The following is a 16,819-nucleotide window of genomic DNA, read 5'->3' on the forward strand; positions in this document are numbered from 1 at the left end:
TACTCAGTGATTTTGCTTTCTACTCAATCCTGCAAATATTTAATGTCTTAAGGTAGAGGATGTTCTTGATATTATATCTCAATAAATAACCAGTCAGCTGAACCATATAATCCTAAAATGATCTTTTTTAGCTAAAATGTCATCTCTGTTTTTGGGTGGTAAGGTTATTACTTTGCTATATCCTGTAGTAGATTTTATATCTCTGTTTATACACTGTGAAAACTATAGCCAATATTTGCAATATTTCCCTGTGCATTGCCTCACTAGAGTAGTCAGATGGAATGAATCCTTTTCCTCTCTTCATTTATAACAAACAGGAGACGGCCAGTGCTGTTATAACTGAAGGTGGTAGTGGTCACATTGATAGTTTGGGAAGTAATTTTTACTTTGACCAGTGTAAATTTTGAGCAAACCTTAGGTAAATACATAATCTGCACTGGAAGCCAATACAGTAAAATTTGAGCTGCATAGCTGGAACAAGAGGAAACTGGGTGCTCTCAAGAGGTTTAGTAATGAGCTTTGGGGTTTATTGTTCCTGAAATCACAGAGAAAATACTAAATGGCTGAAATGAAATGGGGGGTGGCGGGGGGGGAATTGCAGGTTACATTTGTTACACCAAAATTAACAAGTCAGGCTGCAATACAGTGTCACAAAGTATGTCAGTCAGATCCTCAGTGGCGATAATAGAGGATTTGACCTGGCAAATTTAGAGCAAAAGATTTCCATGCTGCTATTCTCCTGTCCCACCATAAACTTAAATTTCAGTTTTGACTGGTGATTCAGGTTGTGCTGAAGTCACCTTTTTGAGTAGGCAAAGAAATCCAGTCCTTTGTCCAGTATGTTGTGTTTGTTGCAGAACTGTAGTGGTATCATAGCACATTGTATAATGAAATTAAGAAGTGTTACATGGCAAACTTCTGCCTGACAGCTAAAATGTCAAAAATTAATTTGTTTCGATTTTGATGATAGCAAATAATAGTTTGCTATAATTCTGCATCTTACAGTTGTTTGTCAAAACAGTATAAAATAAAAACCATTAAATAAACAGTATCTGCATGCCTCAATCTTAGAGCATTTATCCTCACAAACACCTGAGAAAAACCAAGTGTTAATATTCCCACTTTACCTACACGGGGTCTGGGAAAGAGACATGAAGTTCTATACCTGAAGCCTGTGGGGAAGTTCACAAGAGCAGGGACTCTAACCTTGGTGGTCTTCTCGACCATGCCAGGATTTTGGTAGAAGGATCACCTTTCCTTTTAGAACATTCCTTTTCCGTGCAAGAGGGTGAATTTCTTGGGTTTTCTTGTTCTTTGAGTCATAATTTTATTTCTTTTATGGGAGATATTTTCATCCTGGTAAAGTTGTGCTTTTCAACTCATCTGTCTGTCTGCATTTTTCCTCCCTCTTGGAGGCCTCCTTGTCACCTACTTTATGCCATTTTGTAGTTTCTTCTCTTGCCTGCTGGTACTGACATATACTTTTAGAATGGTCTCTTCATGAAAAGGAACTGGAGTGCTCTTCCAGCTTTCTCTGCACCTGCTGGGCCTCTCAGTTACACACTTGCTGATTAGTGTTCATCATGCAGGTATAGAACTTAGTCAGTTTAGCTGCTAATGCTTATTTTCTCTTTATGGAATGTTGCTAAAGACTTCTACAGCTTGTTTCACCTGAGGTAATTATTATGCATCACCAAATATATGCACTCATTTGTCTCTTGATCCGTTAATTTGTAATGGGGATTAATCAAGCTCTGTGCATGCTATGCTCATATTTACTGTTGTCCTTATGCTTTTACTAGGTTGTTTTAGATCATCTAAGTCCTCTTAGGATAGAGAGCATATTATTGTTTATCATTTTAAACAAGTCATTGCTTGCATTTGGGATTCTTCAGAAGAAGGTTGTGATACTCATTTACTTTTAATCTTCGTAAGCTGATTTTGGTGGCCATTGGAAATGTTAACAACGAGAAAGACCTCTGTGATACTTTTCAGAGGTACTCAGTTTTCTGAAATGGCCAGGTCTTCTCTGCCATGTCCCAAAACAGCCAATAATAAGCCTAGATTTCTGTAGATCTCTCTGGATTTTTGTTGAATTCTGCAAACTGTCTTGGCAGAGGAGTATGGAAGGAAAAATGATAAAGAACATAGATTGAAGCCCACTCATTTGGTGCCTGCGCATCAGAGTGTTGAACAGACGGGGAGCAGAGGGAAGGCTGGCCAGAACAAAGTATTCCCAAGAACCTTTCTGCATTGGTTGTAATTTTTTGGAGGTAAAATGAGTTGTTTTATCTGGACTGAGATTGATGCATTAAGGAGAAACACTGGCCAAAAACACCCCAAACCAAACCCAAAAACCCAACCCACAAAACACCAAAATAGAGAGAAAGGAGCAGTGTTTCTTTAAATGCAGAGTCCCAGTAAAATAGCTGTGCCAAAATACAGCTTGCTTGTGCCTTTTGTGTCCTGAGAAGATTTTTTTTTTTTTTAAAACACTATTTTGCCTGCAAGTGTTGAGGTAGGCAGTATGAAGATTTTTTCCCTCAAAATTGTGAATTATATTCAAGTATTTGTAATATATTCCTATTTCTTTAAACAGTGAACTTAGGAGGAATTCAGAACACATTATTTTGTAAAGCAAAGTTAGTTGGTATTTCTGTGAAATTCCAGTGAATTTCACAAGTCAAAGAATTTAAATTTTAAGGCAAAGATTCTGTGATTCTTGTATGGCTTTTTACTTAAAAGTGAAGAGGATTTTTTTAAACTTTTTACAAAAGTTTTTTCAGTAGGAGTAATAGGTTAATAAAGGACAATAATGAGTCACTATAGACCATCTATCTTACTGGTATCTTAATTGATTGAATATAAGTAAAGAAGGTTTTATTAATAAAATAGTATTGAATAATAAAACTTTTCTTCCACAAGTAGTAAAACTAGCATCTTAATATCTAATTTGACTCCCTTTACACTGTTCTTTCTGAAAGAAAGTATTATTTATAATTCTCATTTGTGCAGGTATCTTTCTTGTTATAGTTCAGAGATGTTAGGGCCATGAAGGAGCACCAAGTCATGATACCTTAAGCCTTCATTTAAATAAGCCATGTTAAGTTAAGTGATGTTAATGAAGCTAATATTTCAGCCTAATTGTGAGCTACTCCATGCTGTGGAAGAAAGAAGAAAACCACTATTGTCCCTCCTGCTTTCACTAGAAAATACTCCTTCTTGTCACTGAGTTTGGTAATCATTGTGACCTATAGCACTTAAGCAAAATAGCAGCTAGTCACCTAAGAAAATTATCTGAGCCTTCTCATCAGAGCACCAACCTGTCTGAGGTCAGTGTCCCTTCTCTAACTGCAGCCAATAATGGGTATTTCAGAGGGAAGCAGAAAAAAAGAATACCATGATTAATATTTGATGATTGTGAAGCCTAGTCAGTTGAAGTTAAAGGCTTCAGACTTGGCTTGTTTTATATTTCTCACTCAAGTAGGAAAACTGTGCCATTTGAAGAAAATCAGTTCACTGATTTAAGTAGGTAAAATTAGTTGCACGTTGGGTGAATGAAATGAGTGGCAGTGTGGAGGATTTTTAGCTCCTTTATTTGGAAGCTAATAGGAAGGAAGTTTCTTTGCCTGGATTCTCTTAAAACATTTCACTGTAAAATTACTTGGAAACTTTTCAGGGCTGTATCCCTCAGGAATCTGAAAATTTTAATTTGACCTTTTGAGAGTTGAACTTTGCTAGAAGAGAAACTTGAAACATTGGGTCACTGGCATGTTTTTTAATGGAATAAATAAAGACAGGACTAATGACAATCCTATTGTAATTTCTGAAGATGGATTTTTTTATTTTGGCTTTGCTAGTAAGGATGATTTTCAGAATAAGGGAAGCCAAGCTAAAGCCAGCGGTGTATAAAATTTGTTATTTTTCCTTGCTTCCCTTCATGTTCTGGACTAGGACTGAAAGATTTTTAAAGTAACAGCAGGGTCTTGATACTCTACATAAGTGAGGTGGAAATTTGTCACAAACTTTAACATTGAATCCCTTAGCACACTATACATAGTAATACTGGTTTTGAAAACCTTGCTTTTCTTAGTAAAAATGACTGTGTTAAGGAACAGTAAACACGAATCTGCTTGGAAGTGGATGTTTAGCTTAATAGCAGTGGATTAGTTGGAACTCAAAGGGTAATTTATGCATAGATAATTCATTACGTGTTTTCATTATGTTCTGTTTTGCTGTCTTCCCACTTCTTTCTAGCAGAGGTCAGGGTCAGTTCCTTGGTTTAAGTACTGTAGATACATAATTAAAGTGTAACTGCAGCATTTTCTACTTCTCTGTATTTTACTTTTTTTTTTAACCTTCTGTGTGTTTCATTAGTCTAACAACACAGAAGTGGAGCAACTTGATTTAAAGAAAAAAAGGCACAAAAACCTGATGCCTGCAGGTTGTTTGGTTTCTCTCTGAACCTTTAGACAGTTAATCTCGTGAGAACTAACTAATTTTAGTGGGGGGGAAAAGATTTGGATTACAGTAGCATCTTTACTAGATTCATGCATTTTAGTTAGGGGAGGGTGATTGGTTACCTCTTCAAACCTGAACCTGGAAGATTCTGACATTATTTCATAGTAAGTATTTAAACTTTGTGGATAATTTGTTTAGTTTTGTGTAAAATGGAGCAGCTGAAATGTGCCTGTCTCTTCTGAGAGTAAGCAGTTTCCTGAACTGTGCCTGGAAAGCTCCTTCTTGACTGCATGTTCAGCTGCTTTCTCCTCTCTTTGTAGGGTGCTCTCCATCCCTATATAGATACTGCTCAGATTTTCATCATTTGAGTGTATTCACACTTTAACACCTTGAGCTCCAGTTTCTTCTTCAGGGCTTTCAAGACATTTTCATCAGATCTTTGAGCATCTAGTTTAAAAGAGGCAAGGAAAAATGAGGAAAAGGTGTAGGAGGTGCGTGGGAATGTGCTGTCTGACAGCTTTAGTTGTTCTGGCTACTCTGGAAACCTCTCTGGAAGAAAGGGTACAAACGCTTTATTACCATCAGCAACTGTAATGTTTTAATATGCAAAGGTAGTACATGGACAGAGTCATCACCCTCTTTAGTTGGATAAATCTGTGCATGCTTCCTCTTTAAAATTCCCCTTAGTAACTTGACATCACCTGTAGGCCTGTGCTCTCTACCAAATGTCAGCACCCCTTGGTGGTGGATGCTCTCCTCCCGTGGAACGGCAGCATTGGCTGGTGGGGCTGGAGGCGTGAGTGAAGAACAAGCAAGGAAGTGCAGCTCAATAACTTCATCTGTAAGCTCACTGCATCTGAGCGATGTTTCCTTTGCCTTTTACTTGGCTGTGGTCAATAAAAACAAAGCATGTTCAGAATATCAGCCATGTTTTTTTGTTTGCAAGGGAAACATTGACATCCTGAGCTGAGACTTTTATTCAGATACAGCAGCTTGCTAATCTGTACCTTTTCTTAAAAACATGTGAGGAATTCAATGATCTGTTCAAAGGTTTTTGCTTCGTCATGTTGTGCCTGAGTTGAAGACTTACATGCAAGGGTCAAATAAGACTAAAATGGCAAAAGAATATGCCACTGGAATGATAAAAACTTGATCTATCAATCTACTCAGGTGGTAGATTCTTGTGACATACATATGATGACAAGTTTTGCCCAGTAACCCATGCAGAAAGCAGCTTTTTGCAAGGTACTGTCTCCAGTATGTTGCAAAACAATTAATCTGCTTTAGGCTGCGTCTACTGCATTCCCCAAGAGAAATCCTGCCAAGATTCTCCTAGCATTTGTAATTCGGGAAGGTCAAAGTGCCTTAGAGAGCCAGGTCCTGCTGCAAAACTCCAGAACATTTATTTCTGGAGAGAGGTCCCTTTTAAGCATCTGTGTGCTCAGTGGCTGAGATTGCTTCTTCAGTATTGTTGGATAGTTTGCAGAGAAGCTTTCACCTAACAGATCTTTTCTCATGGCATAACTGACAAACTGCTAATTCTTGATACAGTTTTCAGGACAGGGAGCTGTAGTATTTGACAGCAAGGGCACTGCCAATCTGAAGATCAGACTGATTCACCACTGAATATGCACCGCTGAGTGTGCAGCACTCCATTTAAATTTTTGCTTCCCATGTTACAAATGGACTGCTGTGCATGCTCACTACACACACATGCGTACATCTTCTCTGTCTCTCTCTTTGCTAAAACTGTACTCATCAACATTTTTAATAATATGCATGGCAAGCCTTCCTGACAAACGTGATAGACTGTAAAGAATCTGGCAGAAATCAATAAACATCGAGCAATGAAGAATTTAAATAGTAAATGAGGACAGCTTCTTCAGGTTAAAAATCAATAGTGCAACATTGAATGTGGTCTTGGATGCCACAATCGGGTCACGCTAGGCAGGTATTCTCTCTTCACTGAGACCTGAGAGGCACCTTTAGTGCAGTGAGGGGAAGGGAGGTGCCAGCATGCACTTCAAGAAGCTTGAGTGCCGTGTTTCTGGTTGGGGTGAAGCCTGCAGTTCGGGTAAATTTCACCGAGATAAATGCTTCTTAGAAGTTCACTTATTTTGATTGCCGTAAGAACTTACCTGTACGTATTCCATAGAAATTGGGTTGCAAACTCAGCAAGGACAGTATTTTCTGAGGTAGGGGCTCTGTTTGCTCCTTGAAGAACAAGCAGGAGATACGAGCAGTGTAGCACACTGAGGCACCCTCTGTGCATCGCTCACCAGTGCTCCCAGCCTCTCATCCCCAGCTAGCAATTGGACTCCAGGTCTTTTAGACTGACCTGATAGGCCAGACTCATTTTTCTTTGGTGTTTGGTTTGTTTTGTTTTTTTTTTTAACTGCAAAATGCATTTAGGACGTATAGGGTATAGGGGAGATTTAAAATAGTAGGCCACTAGTAGGTTACTAATGTTGGAATTTATTTTTTTCCTATTTTGGGGGTTGGTGGGTTGGTTTGTTTTTTTAAATGTGTTGGATATTGCAGAAGATCCATAAATTACCCTCTCTGTTGTCAATATCACAGCTATCAACCAGCAGTGGAAAGCCATCCTGCATTCTCCCACCCCCTTCTTTCAGTTTTTTAACTTGACCCTGTCAAACTGAAGAGTCCCAGCACCTTGGTGTCCCTTGTGCCTGTGGAGTTTAGCAATTAGTATTCTTAAAGCTCATCCTGTTTAGGATCTCATTCAGCTGTGCCCTATTCCTGAATACTCTCTCCAGTAAGGTGTAAACTGTAAGCCGGTGTGGAATAGTACGCTGCTGGAATTCAGCTGTTCTTATGGGCAGATTAAACCTGCTGGAGGATGGACAGCCTGAGTCAATGGTGTCAAAGTTTTCTGAGTCTCTAATCTTTGAGGTTCCTAAAGCAAAAAAAGCCAAATCCCAGATATCCTGCTTTTCAATTTTTTAACTGTCAGGCTTTTATAGGTATAATATAAAAATAGTATGTCCTCAGAGATCTACTCAAGTTGTTGTGAAGGGCAGTTTTGGTCTCAGATGTAACTAAGAATCACATTTGTTTGAAAAGTCATTCTCACTCATAGACTTTTGATGAAAAATTTCATTCTAAACCACCTTTTTTATATATATGTATATAGAGGGTGCTCTTATTCTGGATATATAGTGCTTTAGTATGTCCGTAACTTTTAGGATGTACCACAATGTTTTTAAAAGTAATACACAATGTACATATGGGCTATTTGTTTTCACAAAGAAACTATTTTTCTTAGTGTGTAGATTTCATGTTAGATTTAAAAATAAACTTGTATGTTTTCTTTGGCTTTGAGCCTACTTGTAGCTGTAAGTGCATTGATTTAATATGACAGCTAACCTGTCTATCGTGATAGCCCTCAAAAAAATTCCAGCTCTATTATACAGTTGCTTAGGAAGACAACTATTCCCTGGAGTATTTGAGCAACACAGGGTTATCTGGGGACAACTGTAACTTATTTAAATTTTCCCTGTACAAATGAAAGCCCATTCGCTACTTTAGATTATTTTCTGGATCTGTACGATTTGGCTGCTCAATTTGCTTGTATGTTTTGATTCTGTAGAAGTTAAAAAACAATAAAATTAGTCCTTTTTTTTTTTCTTTCTGTTAAGAGAATTGGAGGAAGTAGAAGATGGAACTGAAAGAAGAGTTAATTTCCTATGCATGCATTTTTGAGTTTTTGGTAACTACCCTGATTAGCTTTTCCAACCAGTTTCACTAGAAAAAAATGTTTTCTAAAAAAACTTAGAGGAAGATTTTGTCAGGATTTCCCTGTTTTGATTCATGAAAAAATCAGCAAATTAGAAATACCTGTAGATCGTGCCTGTGTTATAAATATAGTAACATGAAAATCTGCTATTTTGGGATCAGTGGTGGTTTGTTGTCCAGGGTCTGTCTATTTCATTTTTATGGAATATAAATTCATTCCAGTGTCAGCCTTTTTGGAAGAATAATTTACAAAAAAACCCCTCCCCAAAACTCCCAACAAACAAACCCCACCCATCCCCCCAAACTCCAAAACCAAAATAAAATTATATAACTTATTTTCTGGTCTTATTCCATAATTAGCTGACCAAGTTATGAATTATTGTACCTAGGGCAAGTTGCTTCTGATTAATAATTATGCAACTGGATAAAGGTTCGTAACAAACAAACAAAAAAAAATCCTGCATTATTAGGAAGCAATGCCAGAATTTGTCTAAGATCAGTTGCAGTTCTTGTCTTCCTTGAGAGCGAGCTTAGCTCTGCCATGTGTTTTTATGTTGTATCTAATCTGGTGTAACCACATGTTGCAGTTTCAAGGGTGGTCACAGATTCCTCCATTACACCTGTGCACTTCTTCTTGCATCAAATCAAATGATCATAAGACCATGGGTCAGTGAGATCAGTCAGCTGATCCCAGAGGAAATTGTTGTGCTAGGAAAAAAATCATTTGGGGGCTTGGTCATCTTTCTCATCAGGTAAATATAAATGGAAGTGGACATACCAAGTAGAAGTCCACTGGCCACTAATCCTGAGTGATGGTGTTCAGTACGATTTGAGGGGAGGGGGTGTTACAGAAGATGTAGACTAGCACAGAAAGTAGCAACGTGATCTGCTAGAATACAGACCATGCTCATTTCTCTCTCTCCCCCGCCGATATTCTAGCCAATCCAAGTGCATTCCTTTTTAAAATTATGATCACCTGGAATAGAGTTAAGGTCACTGTAAGGCTGGCAGTGTAAAATACTCAATAGGAAATGAAACAGCACATGGCCATGAAATGGCAAAAATCTGTCAGAGATAATATAGAGGTTTTTGATAATGGTGTTTGAGGAAGGAAACTTCCTGATAAAATGAGCTGAGTTGCACTTTTGATTACCATTTGTTTGGTTCTTTTTTTTGTCAGTGAGGTTGTATGCAATGGAGGGCAGAAATAAAGTTATTGAAATATGATTTGACTGATTTGCTTATTGGCTTGGTGTTCTTAATGCATGTTCTTCATGTTTATAATGTGTCCACATGGGGAAACTGACTGAAGCAGCTCACGTGAAGCTTAAATTAAGAACGCATAGAGTAACTTTTTTTATGGTGAAGTCTCTCCTGACCTAAAAGCTTATTTCTTTAATATTCTGGTTAATTTATTTAAGGGTTGACTTAGGAAAATGTCTAGTACTTGGTGTCTTTCCCTTTCAAAGCACACAAATTCTAATCTAAAAAAATTAAAGAATTTGATAACCATTTTACACTTCATCATATTGTTATATGTTAGTGTGCTCTGAGTCTAATACTTTTTCTGTCCTTTCTGCTATCTGATCAATCAGGAATTTGGTTTTAACAGAGAATTCTGTGAAGAAGCATATGTGATGTGTTTCCCTGTGCTCTTTTTTTAGTGAAATGACAAAAACAGTGGAGATCTCTGGGGAAGGTGGACCCTTGGGAATCCATGTAGTGCCCTTTTTTTCATCTTTGAGTGGAAGGTAAGCTATTTTCTGCATTGGTCCAGAAGTATATTAATGAAAGAATTTCAGCTGTGGTTCTCTTAACATACTTACTATTTAACTATAAGGAAAAGAAATGCTTAAAAGAAAATTGATACTTGAGTCTATGACACTGTCTTCCATTACCAAAGTATTTACTGGTATAAGTTACATGTAAGACAATACCAACCCCCTTGTTCATCATGTTCTTTTAGTTGCCTCTGTTTTTATTCTCTGAATGGTAAACTAGACTGTAGAATAATGTAGTACTAAAGGTGTGGGGACTAGGGGGCTGGTTGTTTTTTGTGGTGTTGGGTTGGTTTTGTGGGTGTGGGGTTTGGTTTTGGTTGTGTCGGGGTTTTTTGTTTGGGATTGTTGTTTGGTTTTGTTTTGGTTTTTTTCTCCAGTTGGATTTCTTTGCATAGGCCCTTCTTTAGTGACATATCAGACAAGAAAATTCAAAAACTTTGCTTGTTTGGTCATGCCTCATATTTTTCAAGCCACCTTTCAGATTTGGTTCTATAGCATTTATAAAATGTGCACTATACCATGAACCTTTCTTTGTCACAATACAATTACTTTAATTATAAATGATTTAACATAGTCTCTTGAGATCACAAAAGCCTATTATAGCAGCATGCTCATATTGACGTACTGTAGTTAAGACTGTGTCAGCATTTTCATTATAACTGTTTTCCAAGCTACGTAACTCAGATGTAAAAAAAAGAAAAAAAATTATAAAAAATAAAAAAATTCTAGGCTGAATTTTGACATAGAGAGGCTGAGTCAGATAGTTAATTTGACACTGGCAGCCCTGAATAAGAGATGGGAAATTGCCAGTGCCATAAATGACACTACTTTATAGTAAAACGGCTGCCTGTAGCACAAAGAAAATTATTGCGAAAGTAAAAACTCTACAATTCTTAAGTGTTTCTTTATTTGTCAACTTTCCTGTAGGACAAAGAATGTGAAGGATTAAATTGCCTTGTGAAAGTCTGTGTATAAATGTTTTCTCAGCAAGATCTGAGTTTGTAAGTGGACCCAAATTCATTCAGAATGTTTTATTTGCCAAAAGGGGAAATAGATGTCCACCTGCTGCCTGGAAAAATATCGTCACTGTCTCAAGGAGAAAGTTGGTCTTCAGTGGGAACTGTAGGAGGTCTGAGTTGTGTCCTTGGCTTTGTAGGCTGCCTGTTTGTCTTGAGAAAGGCACTTCTATTTGTTACTCCATCATGAAATGCAGACAATAGCTCTTTGTTATAGTCATGCCATAAAGGTTGTAGTGTGCACACTGTATTCCAAGATCATTAGGTAAAAACTGTGGTGAAATTGCAAGCTGTTAAAATCAGTAATTATTGTGACTGTAATACAGTTCTGTACGGAAGCATCGCTGTGTTGTGTGCAGCTTTTAAAGACCTCCATGAAGAAAAAGTGGAGTTCCTTGGTCTACATTACATGCATGTTAATATGTCCTTATTTACAAATGCTTTTGGGGATCCCTCGGAGAAAAGAGTTTTTTGACAGATGGACTACTTGTTTAGACAGTTGCCTTGAAATTTTAATGACCCTTGGCAGAACCAAACTGATATCTTTGTAAAAGCACTAGAGTGGCTTAAATCGCTTGTCTCTTTTATTTAATCAAGCCTGAGACTAGTGTACAACTTTCAAGTCATCATAACATAAGAAAGTACAGAAGAGCATCTCTTATTTCTGTTAATGCCAAGATACAGTTTATGGGGGCACACTGGCCATGACTAACTTGGTCTGGTATTTAAATTGTGAAGTTATCTTCTAATAAGGTAATGCTGGCTTTAGCCTAGTGCTGCTGCAGAGCAAAATTTTTCTGGAGGTAGTTAAAACATTGCATTAATTTACAAAATCTTAGTTTATACAGGAACTACAAAACTAATGGAAATAATTTTTTCCCTTTCTTTTGCACTTAGATATAATTAAAAAAAGGAAATTAAATTTTAATAGATCATTAAAATAATGCTAAAATTGAGGCTGTGGAAAAAAGTAATGGAGCAATGAATTTAAGCTGCCACAGCATACGTAACTCAAGCCACTCATTCAGGTACTACAGCAGAGACAATGCATTTCAGACAAGTGGGCAATCCTGTTGCATTATATTGATGCAGCATCCAAACACAACAGGATTAGTGAGAATCATAGCAACTGACTTAATTTGTAATTTCTTTTTTTTCTCTGCTTTTATTGGTTTGCATCTTAGGTAATTGTATTTCATTAGTTCTCAGTGTTTGGTTTTTTGATTGCCAGTAGTTGGATGTTTGTCATTGATAAGGCTGTGGCCCCTCATCACTAATGCCCCTTTGAATCCTTTAGTGAAGAGTAATACAGGTTGCAAGACAATCTTTATGCAATAGATTGAATCTTTTTTTTTCTGTGAGATGTTTTGAAGAAGTAATATTCTGTAGGAACCAAGTTTTCACTTAAAGTACATTGATAGGACATAAATATAAATTTTTAAATCTTATTATACAGTAAATCTAAAATCAGATGCATGGTGAATATAGTGTCATTTGAAATAGTTAATGGTGTGCTGTGAATCTGTTGCATTGACTTAAATGTGAGGGGCAGTCATGAATGTGAGAAAAAATACAACACTTCGGTTTTGTGATTGGAGTGCTGGCATATTGGAAATTGCACATTAATGGAGTATAACCAATAGAAAATGGTCTTTCAAGGTCATCTGTCTTTGATGCTGATGTAGTATGCAAATTTAGTGGATAAAACTTGATTATAAAAGGTCTTCACAAACACACAGTTGTCAGGTTTTTTGGATATTATACTAGCATCATTGGATATATCTATGCTCAGTTGTCTGCAATACAGAGATGCTCCAGGTAGGTCAGAAATAGCCTAGTGCTTCCAGCAGAGTTAGCCACACTGGAATTTTGCACCACCTGCACTTGTTGACTTAACGCATTATCAGAAGTTTCTGTGCTGTACTTCAGTTTTCAATTTAAACATAACCTGGTAACAAACAACTTAGGTTTTGATTTCTGCTCTCCTGCCACATAAATAGTATTGCCGTCATGTATCAAAACAAGGGGCTTTGGCAACTGAAAAGCTTCAGAGACTTCTCAAACATAGAAATAGTGGTTATTTTTTATCTTATTCTAATGCCCATTTAGTTTATTATAGTCAAGTTAGAAAATTACTTTTAATCTGTTTGTGCTTTTCTTTGGAGCAATGTAATCTTACTTAGTGGCAGTCAAATATTGCATAAGCTACATTCAAATTTTTAACTGGATGGGGAGATCTAGGTGTTTTCCTCTGTTTCTCCAAGTATGACCTACAGGCCTTAATGCTTCCTGAAGTTCTAGCAAGTAGTATAGCATTGGTGTCCAGCAATTTTTCTTGGTGTTTCTTGCAGTCCCCTCCCTGCTAGTTAAAAGAGTGAGCTGGAAATCCTTTCTCTAGGTTAAGCACTTCATAATCATAGAATCATAGAATAGTTTAGGTTGGAAAAGACCTTTAATGGTCTACTCTGTCTCATCTCATACACAGTAGAGATTAATATCTATTTTTAGTTGCTATAAATTCATACCAGCAGAATAAAGGATAGTTTTCACTTTTTTTTTTTGCCTTTTAGGATGCTGGGACTCTTCATCCGTGGTATTGAAGAAAATAGCAGATCTAGGCGTGATGGGCTTTTCCATGAAAATGAATGCATTGTGAAGATTAACCATGTGGACCTTACAGATAAAACCTTTGCACAGTAAGTGCTGGTTTACTGATACTTTTAACTATCCAGTATTTTATACAATGCTGTGTTTATTAAGTGGTTCATGCAAAGGGATTGAAATTTATTTCAGATAAAATGCCTGTAAAATTGATACCTGGCAGAAACTTCGTCACTTTCTTTCTGAACCTCCAAATAAGCTGAAATTTGAGGCAAGAAATCTTCTTGTAGTCTTAGTGAACCTACTGTGCTTACTTAGTGTAAAAAGCTTTAATGTTTTTAATAGTTATCTTCACTTTCTAATTATTGTGTTATTTTTTCCATATTTTCTTTGTAATTTGTTCCTCATAAGACCTTCAGAATGGGTCAACATTGCAGCATGTTTTTTGATATTGTTTTGCAAATGAAATAAAATTTATTTTTTTCGTGCTGCAGTTTTTTGAGCATTTAATTTTTTATAAAGACTAGTACTGTCAAACTATGATTCGTTGAACTAAATGGTAAGTCTCACCTCTTATGACTTTTATTACAAATCTGTTGACATTTATTATCCATCTCAAATTACTTTAAGTAACAGGTTGCTTTGATCGGCTGTGAATTAATGTGACATTGTTGCACAAAAGAATAGCCTCAAATTTCACAGATATATGCTGTAGTAATTAAACAGTAATTTGTTTTTACTTTTAATCCATATGTTTAGACAGCTGAGTGATTGTTTATAATATAACAAAAACCTATTGAGATCTCAAGGGAGTTGAGGCTTAACTTTCTAAACAGCAAGCCAAATGTTCAAGGTTTCTAGACTAAAATCAAATAAGCAATTTCACTGTTAGGGATAAATATTTGCAAAACAAGTTTTCATAAAATCAGTGTAGTTCTGTAGTAGGTATTACCTAGTTTCTGAGGCTGCGCTTTTTGCCTTCTGATAGGTTTTTGAATTACTGTTTTCTGAGTATTTGGTGGTAAATGTATTCTGATGTGATATAGTACCTGCCATTCTCTTCCACCTGTGGAAAGTTTCCTACATAAGATAACAACTTTATCAGAACATAAGTGTTGGTATCATATTAAAATGTTCTTTGCCTCACCTGTGCAGATTTGTAATAAAGACGTATCCTTCTCAAATGAGTTTTTGCCTGAATCAAAACCTCTCTTTTCAAAATTGTATGTGATCTTTGCTTTACAAATTTATCTCCTTTTTGTTCTCTTCAGAACGTAATGTAACTAGATCTCTAGAGGCTTTAAGCCCATGAGGTGTATGTGGAATGGAGGGCTCCGCATATTTTTCTGTAAGGTTTCTAGATTTTTGGGACAGTTAGAAATATTGCAGTAAACTTCCCAGTTCTCCATCAGGCTTCCCTTCAAAATGAGAAATGTAGGACACTTCGCTTTCTCCCAGGTTTAGGGAGTTAGAAGGGATATTGACAAAGACAATTCTTAGGGAGGCCAGCCTTGTTAGACGATCTCTCTGCCATTGGGAGGGTGAAAGAGAGAGGTGACTAAAAGGTGATTCAGAGCAGAGCCTAATTTAGTTGGTCTAATTCACCTTATGTTACAATAACAAGTAGTGTGGTTGCAGTGGCATTGGATCTGAGGAGAAAAACTGTGGGCAGTGAGGACTCAACATCTATTTGGGGACTGGGGGGAGTATTGTGGACAAGCTCTAGCCTGGTCCCATGTCCTGTTCCATTGTACTCCTGAATTGCCTTCCAGAATAGCCTTCTGCATCATCTCTCTTCCCTGGCTGTTGAGAACGGCTAAAGAAAGCAGCTTTCTGGGTTGAAACTAATCTCAGTGAATATGCATTTTAGTTTTCATCTGGCATGACATAACTGTACTAACCTGAGTGAAGTCCAAGTTACAGAAATGCAGTAATTGTAATGGATGTGACGAAGTATTGTCCCAATGACTGTTGACCCAGAAATAGTCATCAGAGTCTCCTTTGAGAAGAAAATCTGTTTGCTAGTTTTAAATTGACATTTCTTCATAACCCTTGTAGAAGCTGTTTTAACACTTAGCAGAGACTTACATACTGTCTCTTTCTGTTTTCAGCAGAGACTTTCTAGTATTGCTCCTGATGATTGCTGCTTCTGCAGCTGTAATAGCAGCAGCATACTTTATGTATTCCCATGTTTATAATAGTTTTATATATTGGGACTGTTGGTCTGCTTTTTCATTTGCTGTTAATCTATTCAATTACGTTATGTTGTGTTGCAGAGTTTCTAGCACCTCTTTTAATTGACTCCCTTATTTCTTTAAAGTATGTGTTTGGGGTCTCAAGAAATGTAAATTTCTCCATCCGTTATTTTTTTTTCTTTCAAGTGCAGCCAGTTATTTTGCCCCTGAAGACTGCATTTAGGCTTTCCCACAGGATGTCTTGCGTTATTTCCAATATTTTTTGTTTGAAGGAGGTGTTACGTTTTCTCTTTCATATATTTAAAATATTCATCTCCTGAAACTGAGTTATTAAATGACCTTGTACCATATGGCCAAGTGGCTACTTGCAAGGATGAAGACAGGGTGTGAAAGAAACCTGCTTAAGACTTTACATCCTTATGCTGGGAGCACACTGTGGTTTCTGTGATCAGGGTAAGGTCTGTCCTTGAAAACCTTCACAGGCTATAGGTGAGCAGGTAACCTATAACCCCTGCAGACACACTGGGATAGTGCTGTTACAGTTCTGAAACCTAACCCTTGAGGGTGGTGCAGGAAGAATACCTTCCCACAACACTGCCCCTGCTACCTTTCTTCTCCAAGTTTGAGGTTTCTCTTCTGGCAGTGTCTCCTGCCAATGAATGCAGTTATTCTGACTCTTGGTGCACGTACATTCAGTATAGCCAAGGTGGTTCTTTCCCACAGCAATATCCATTGGGACTGCCCCCTGACTTCAGTGTCTTCATCCTGCAAAAAACCCTCTCGAAACAGCCCCTCCCTTCCACTACCTACAGCTGCAGGGTGGAGGTGTACTGTGTGGCTCTGCTGAGCTGGGAAAGCAGTAGGTGTGTATTCAAGATGTTAACATTTGCGGTGGCTTCCTTTCTGTATCGGTGTAAAAAAAATGTTGATTTCGGAAGTACTTTCAACATTGACTCCTGTTGCATAACTGAGTGTAAATCCAAAGGCAAGACTTCAGTGAAATACTGAC

At 37.3% G+C, this 16,819-nt stretch overlaps 1 protein-coding gene across 1 annotated transcript in view; it reads left to right on the forward strand.

Annotated features, from left to right (window-relative positions):
• The window catches only part of PARD3B (par-3 family cell polarity regulator beta), a 426,026-nt gene that overhangs the window by 188,628 nt on the left and 220,579 nt on the right, over positions 1-16,819 (forward strand). Inside the window, exons 6-7 of the mRNA XM_075710482.1 lie at positions 9,882-9,968; positions 13,585-13,710. Coding sequence (XP_075566597.1) covers positions 9,882-9,968; positions 13,585-13,710 — 213 coding nt within the window. The remainder of the gene's footprint in view (positions 1-9,881; positions 9,969-13,584; positions 13,711-16,819) is intronic.

Source organism: Pelecanus crispus, chromosome 5 (genome assembly GCF_030463565.1).
Source record: "Pelecanus crispus isolate bPelCri1 chromosome 5, bPelCri1.pri, whole genome shotgun sequence".
Lineage (NCBI taxonomy): Eukaryota > Metazoa > Chordata > Aves > Pelecaniformes > Pelecanidae > Pelecanus > Pelecanus crispus.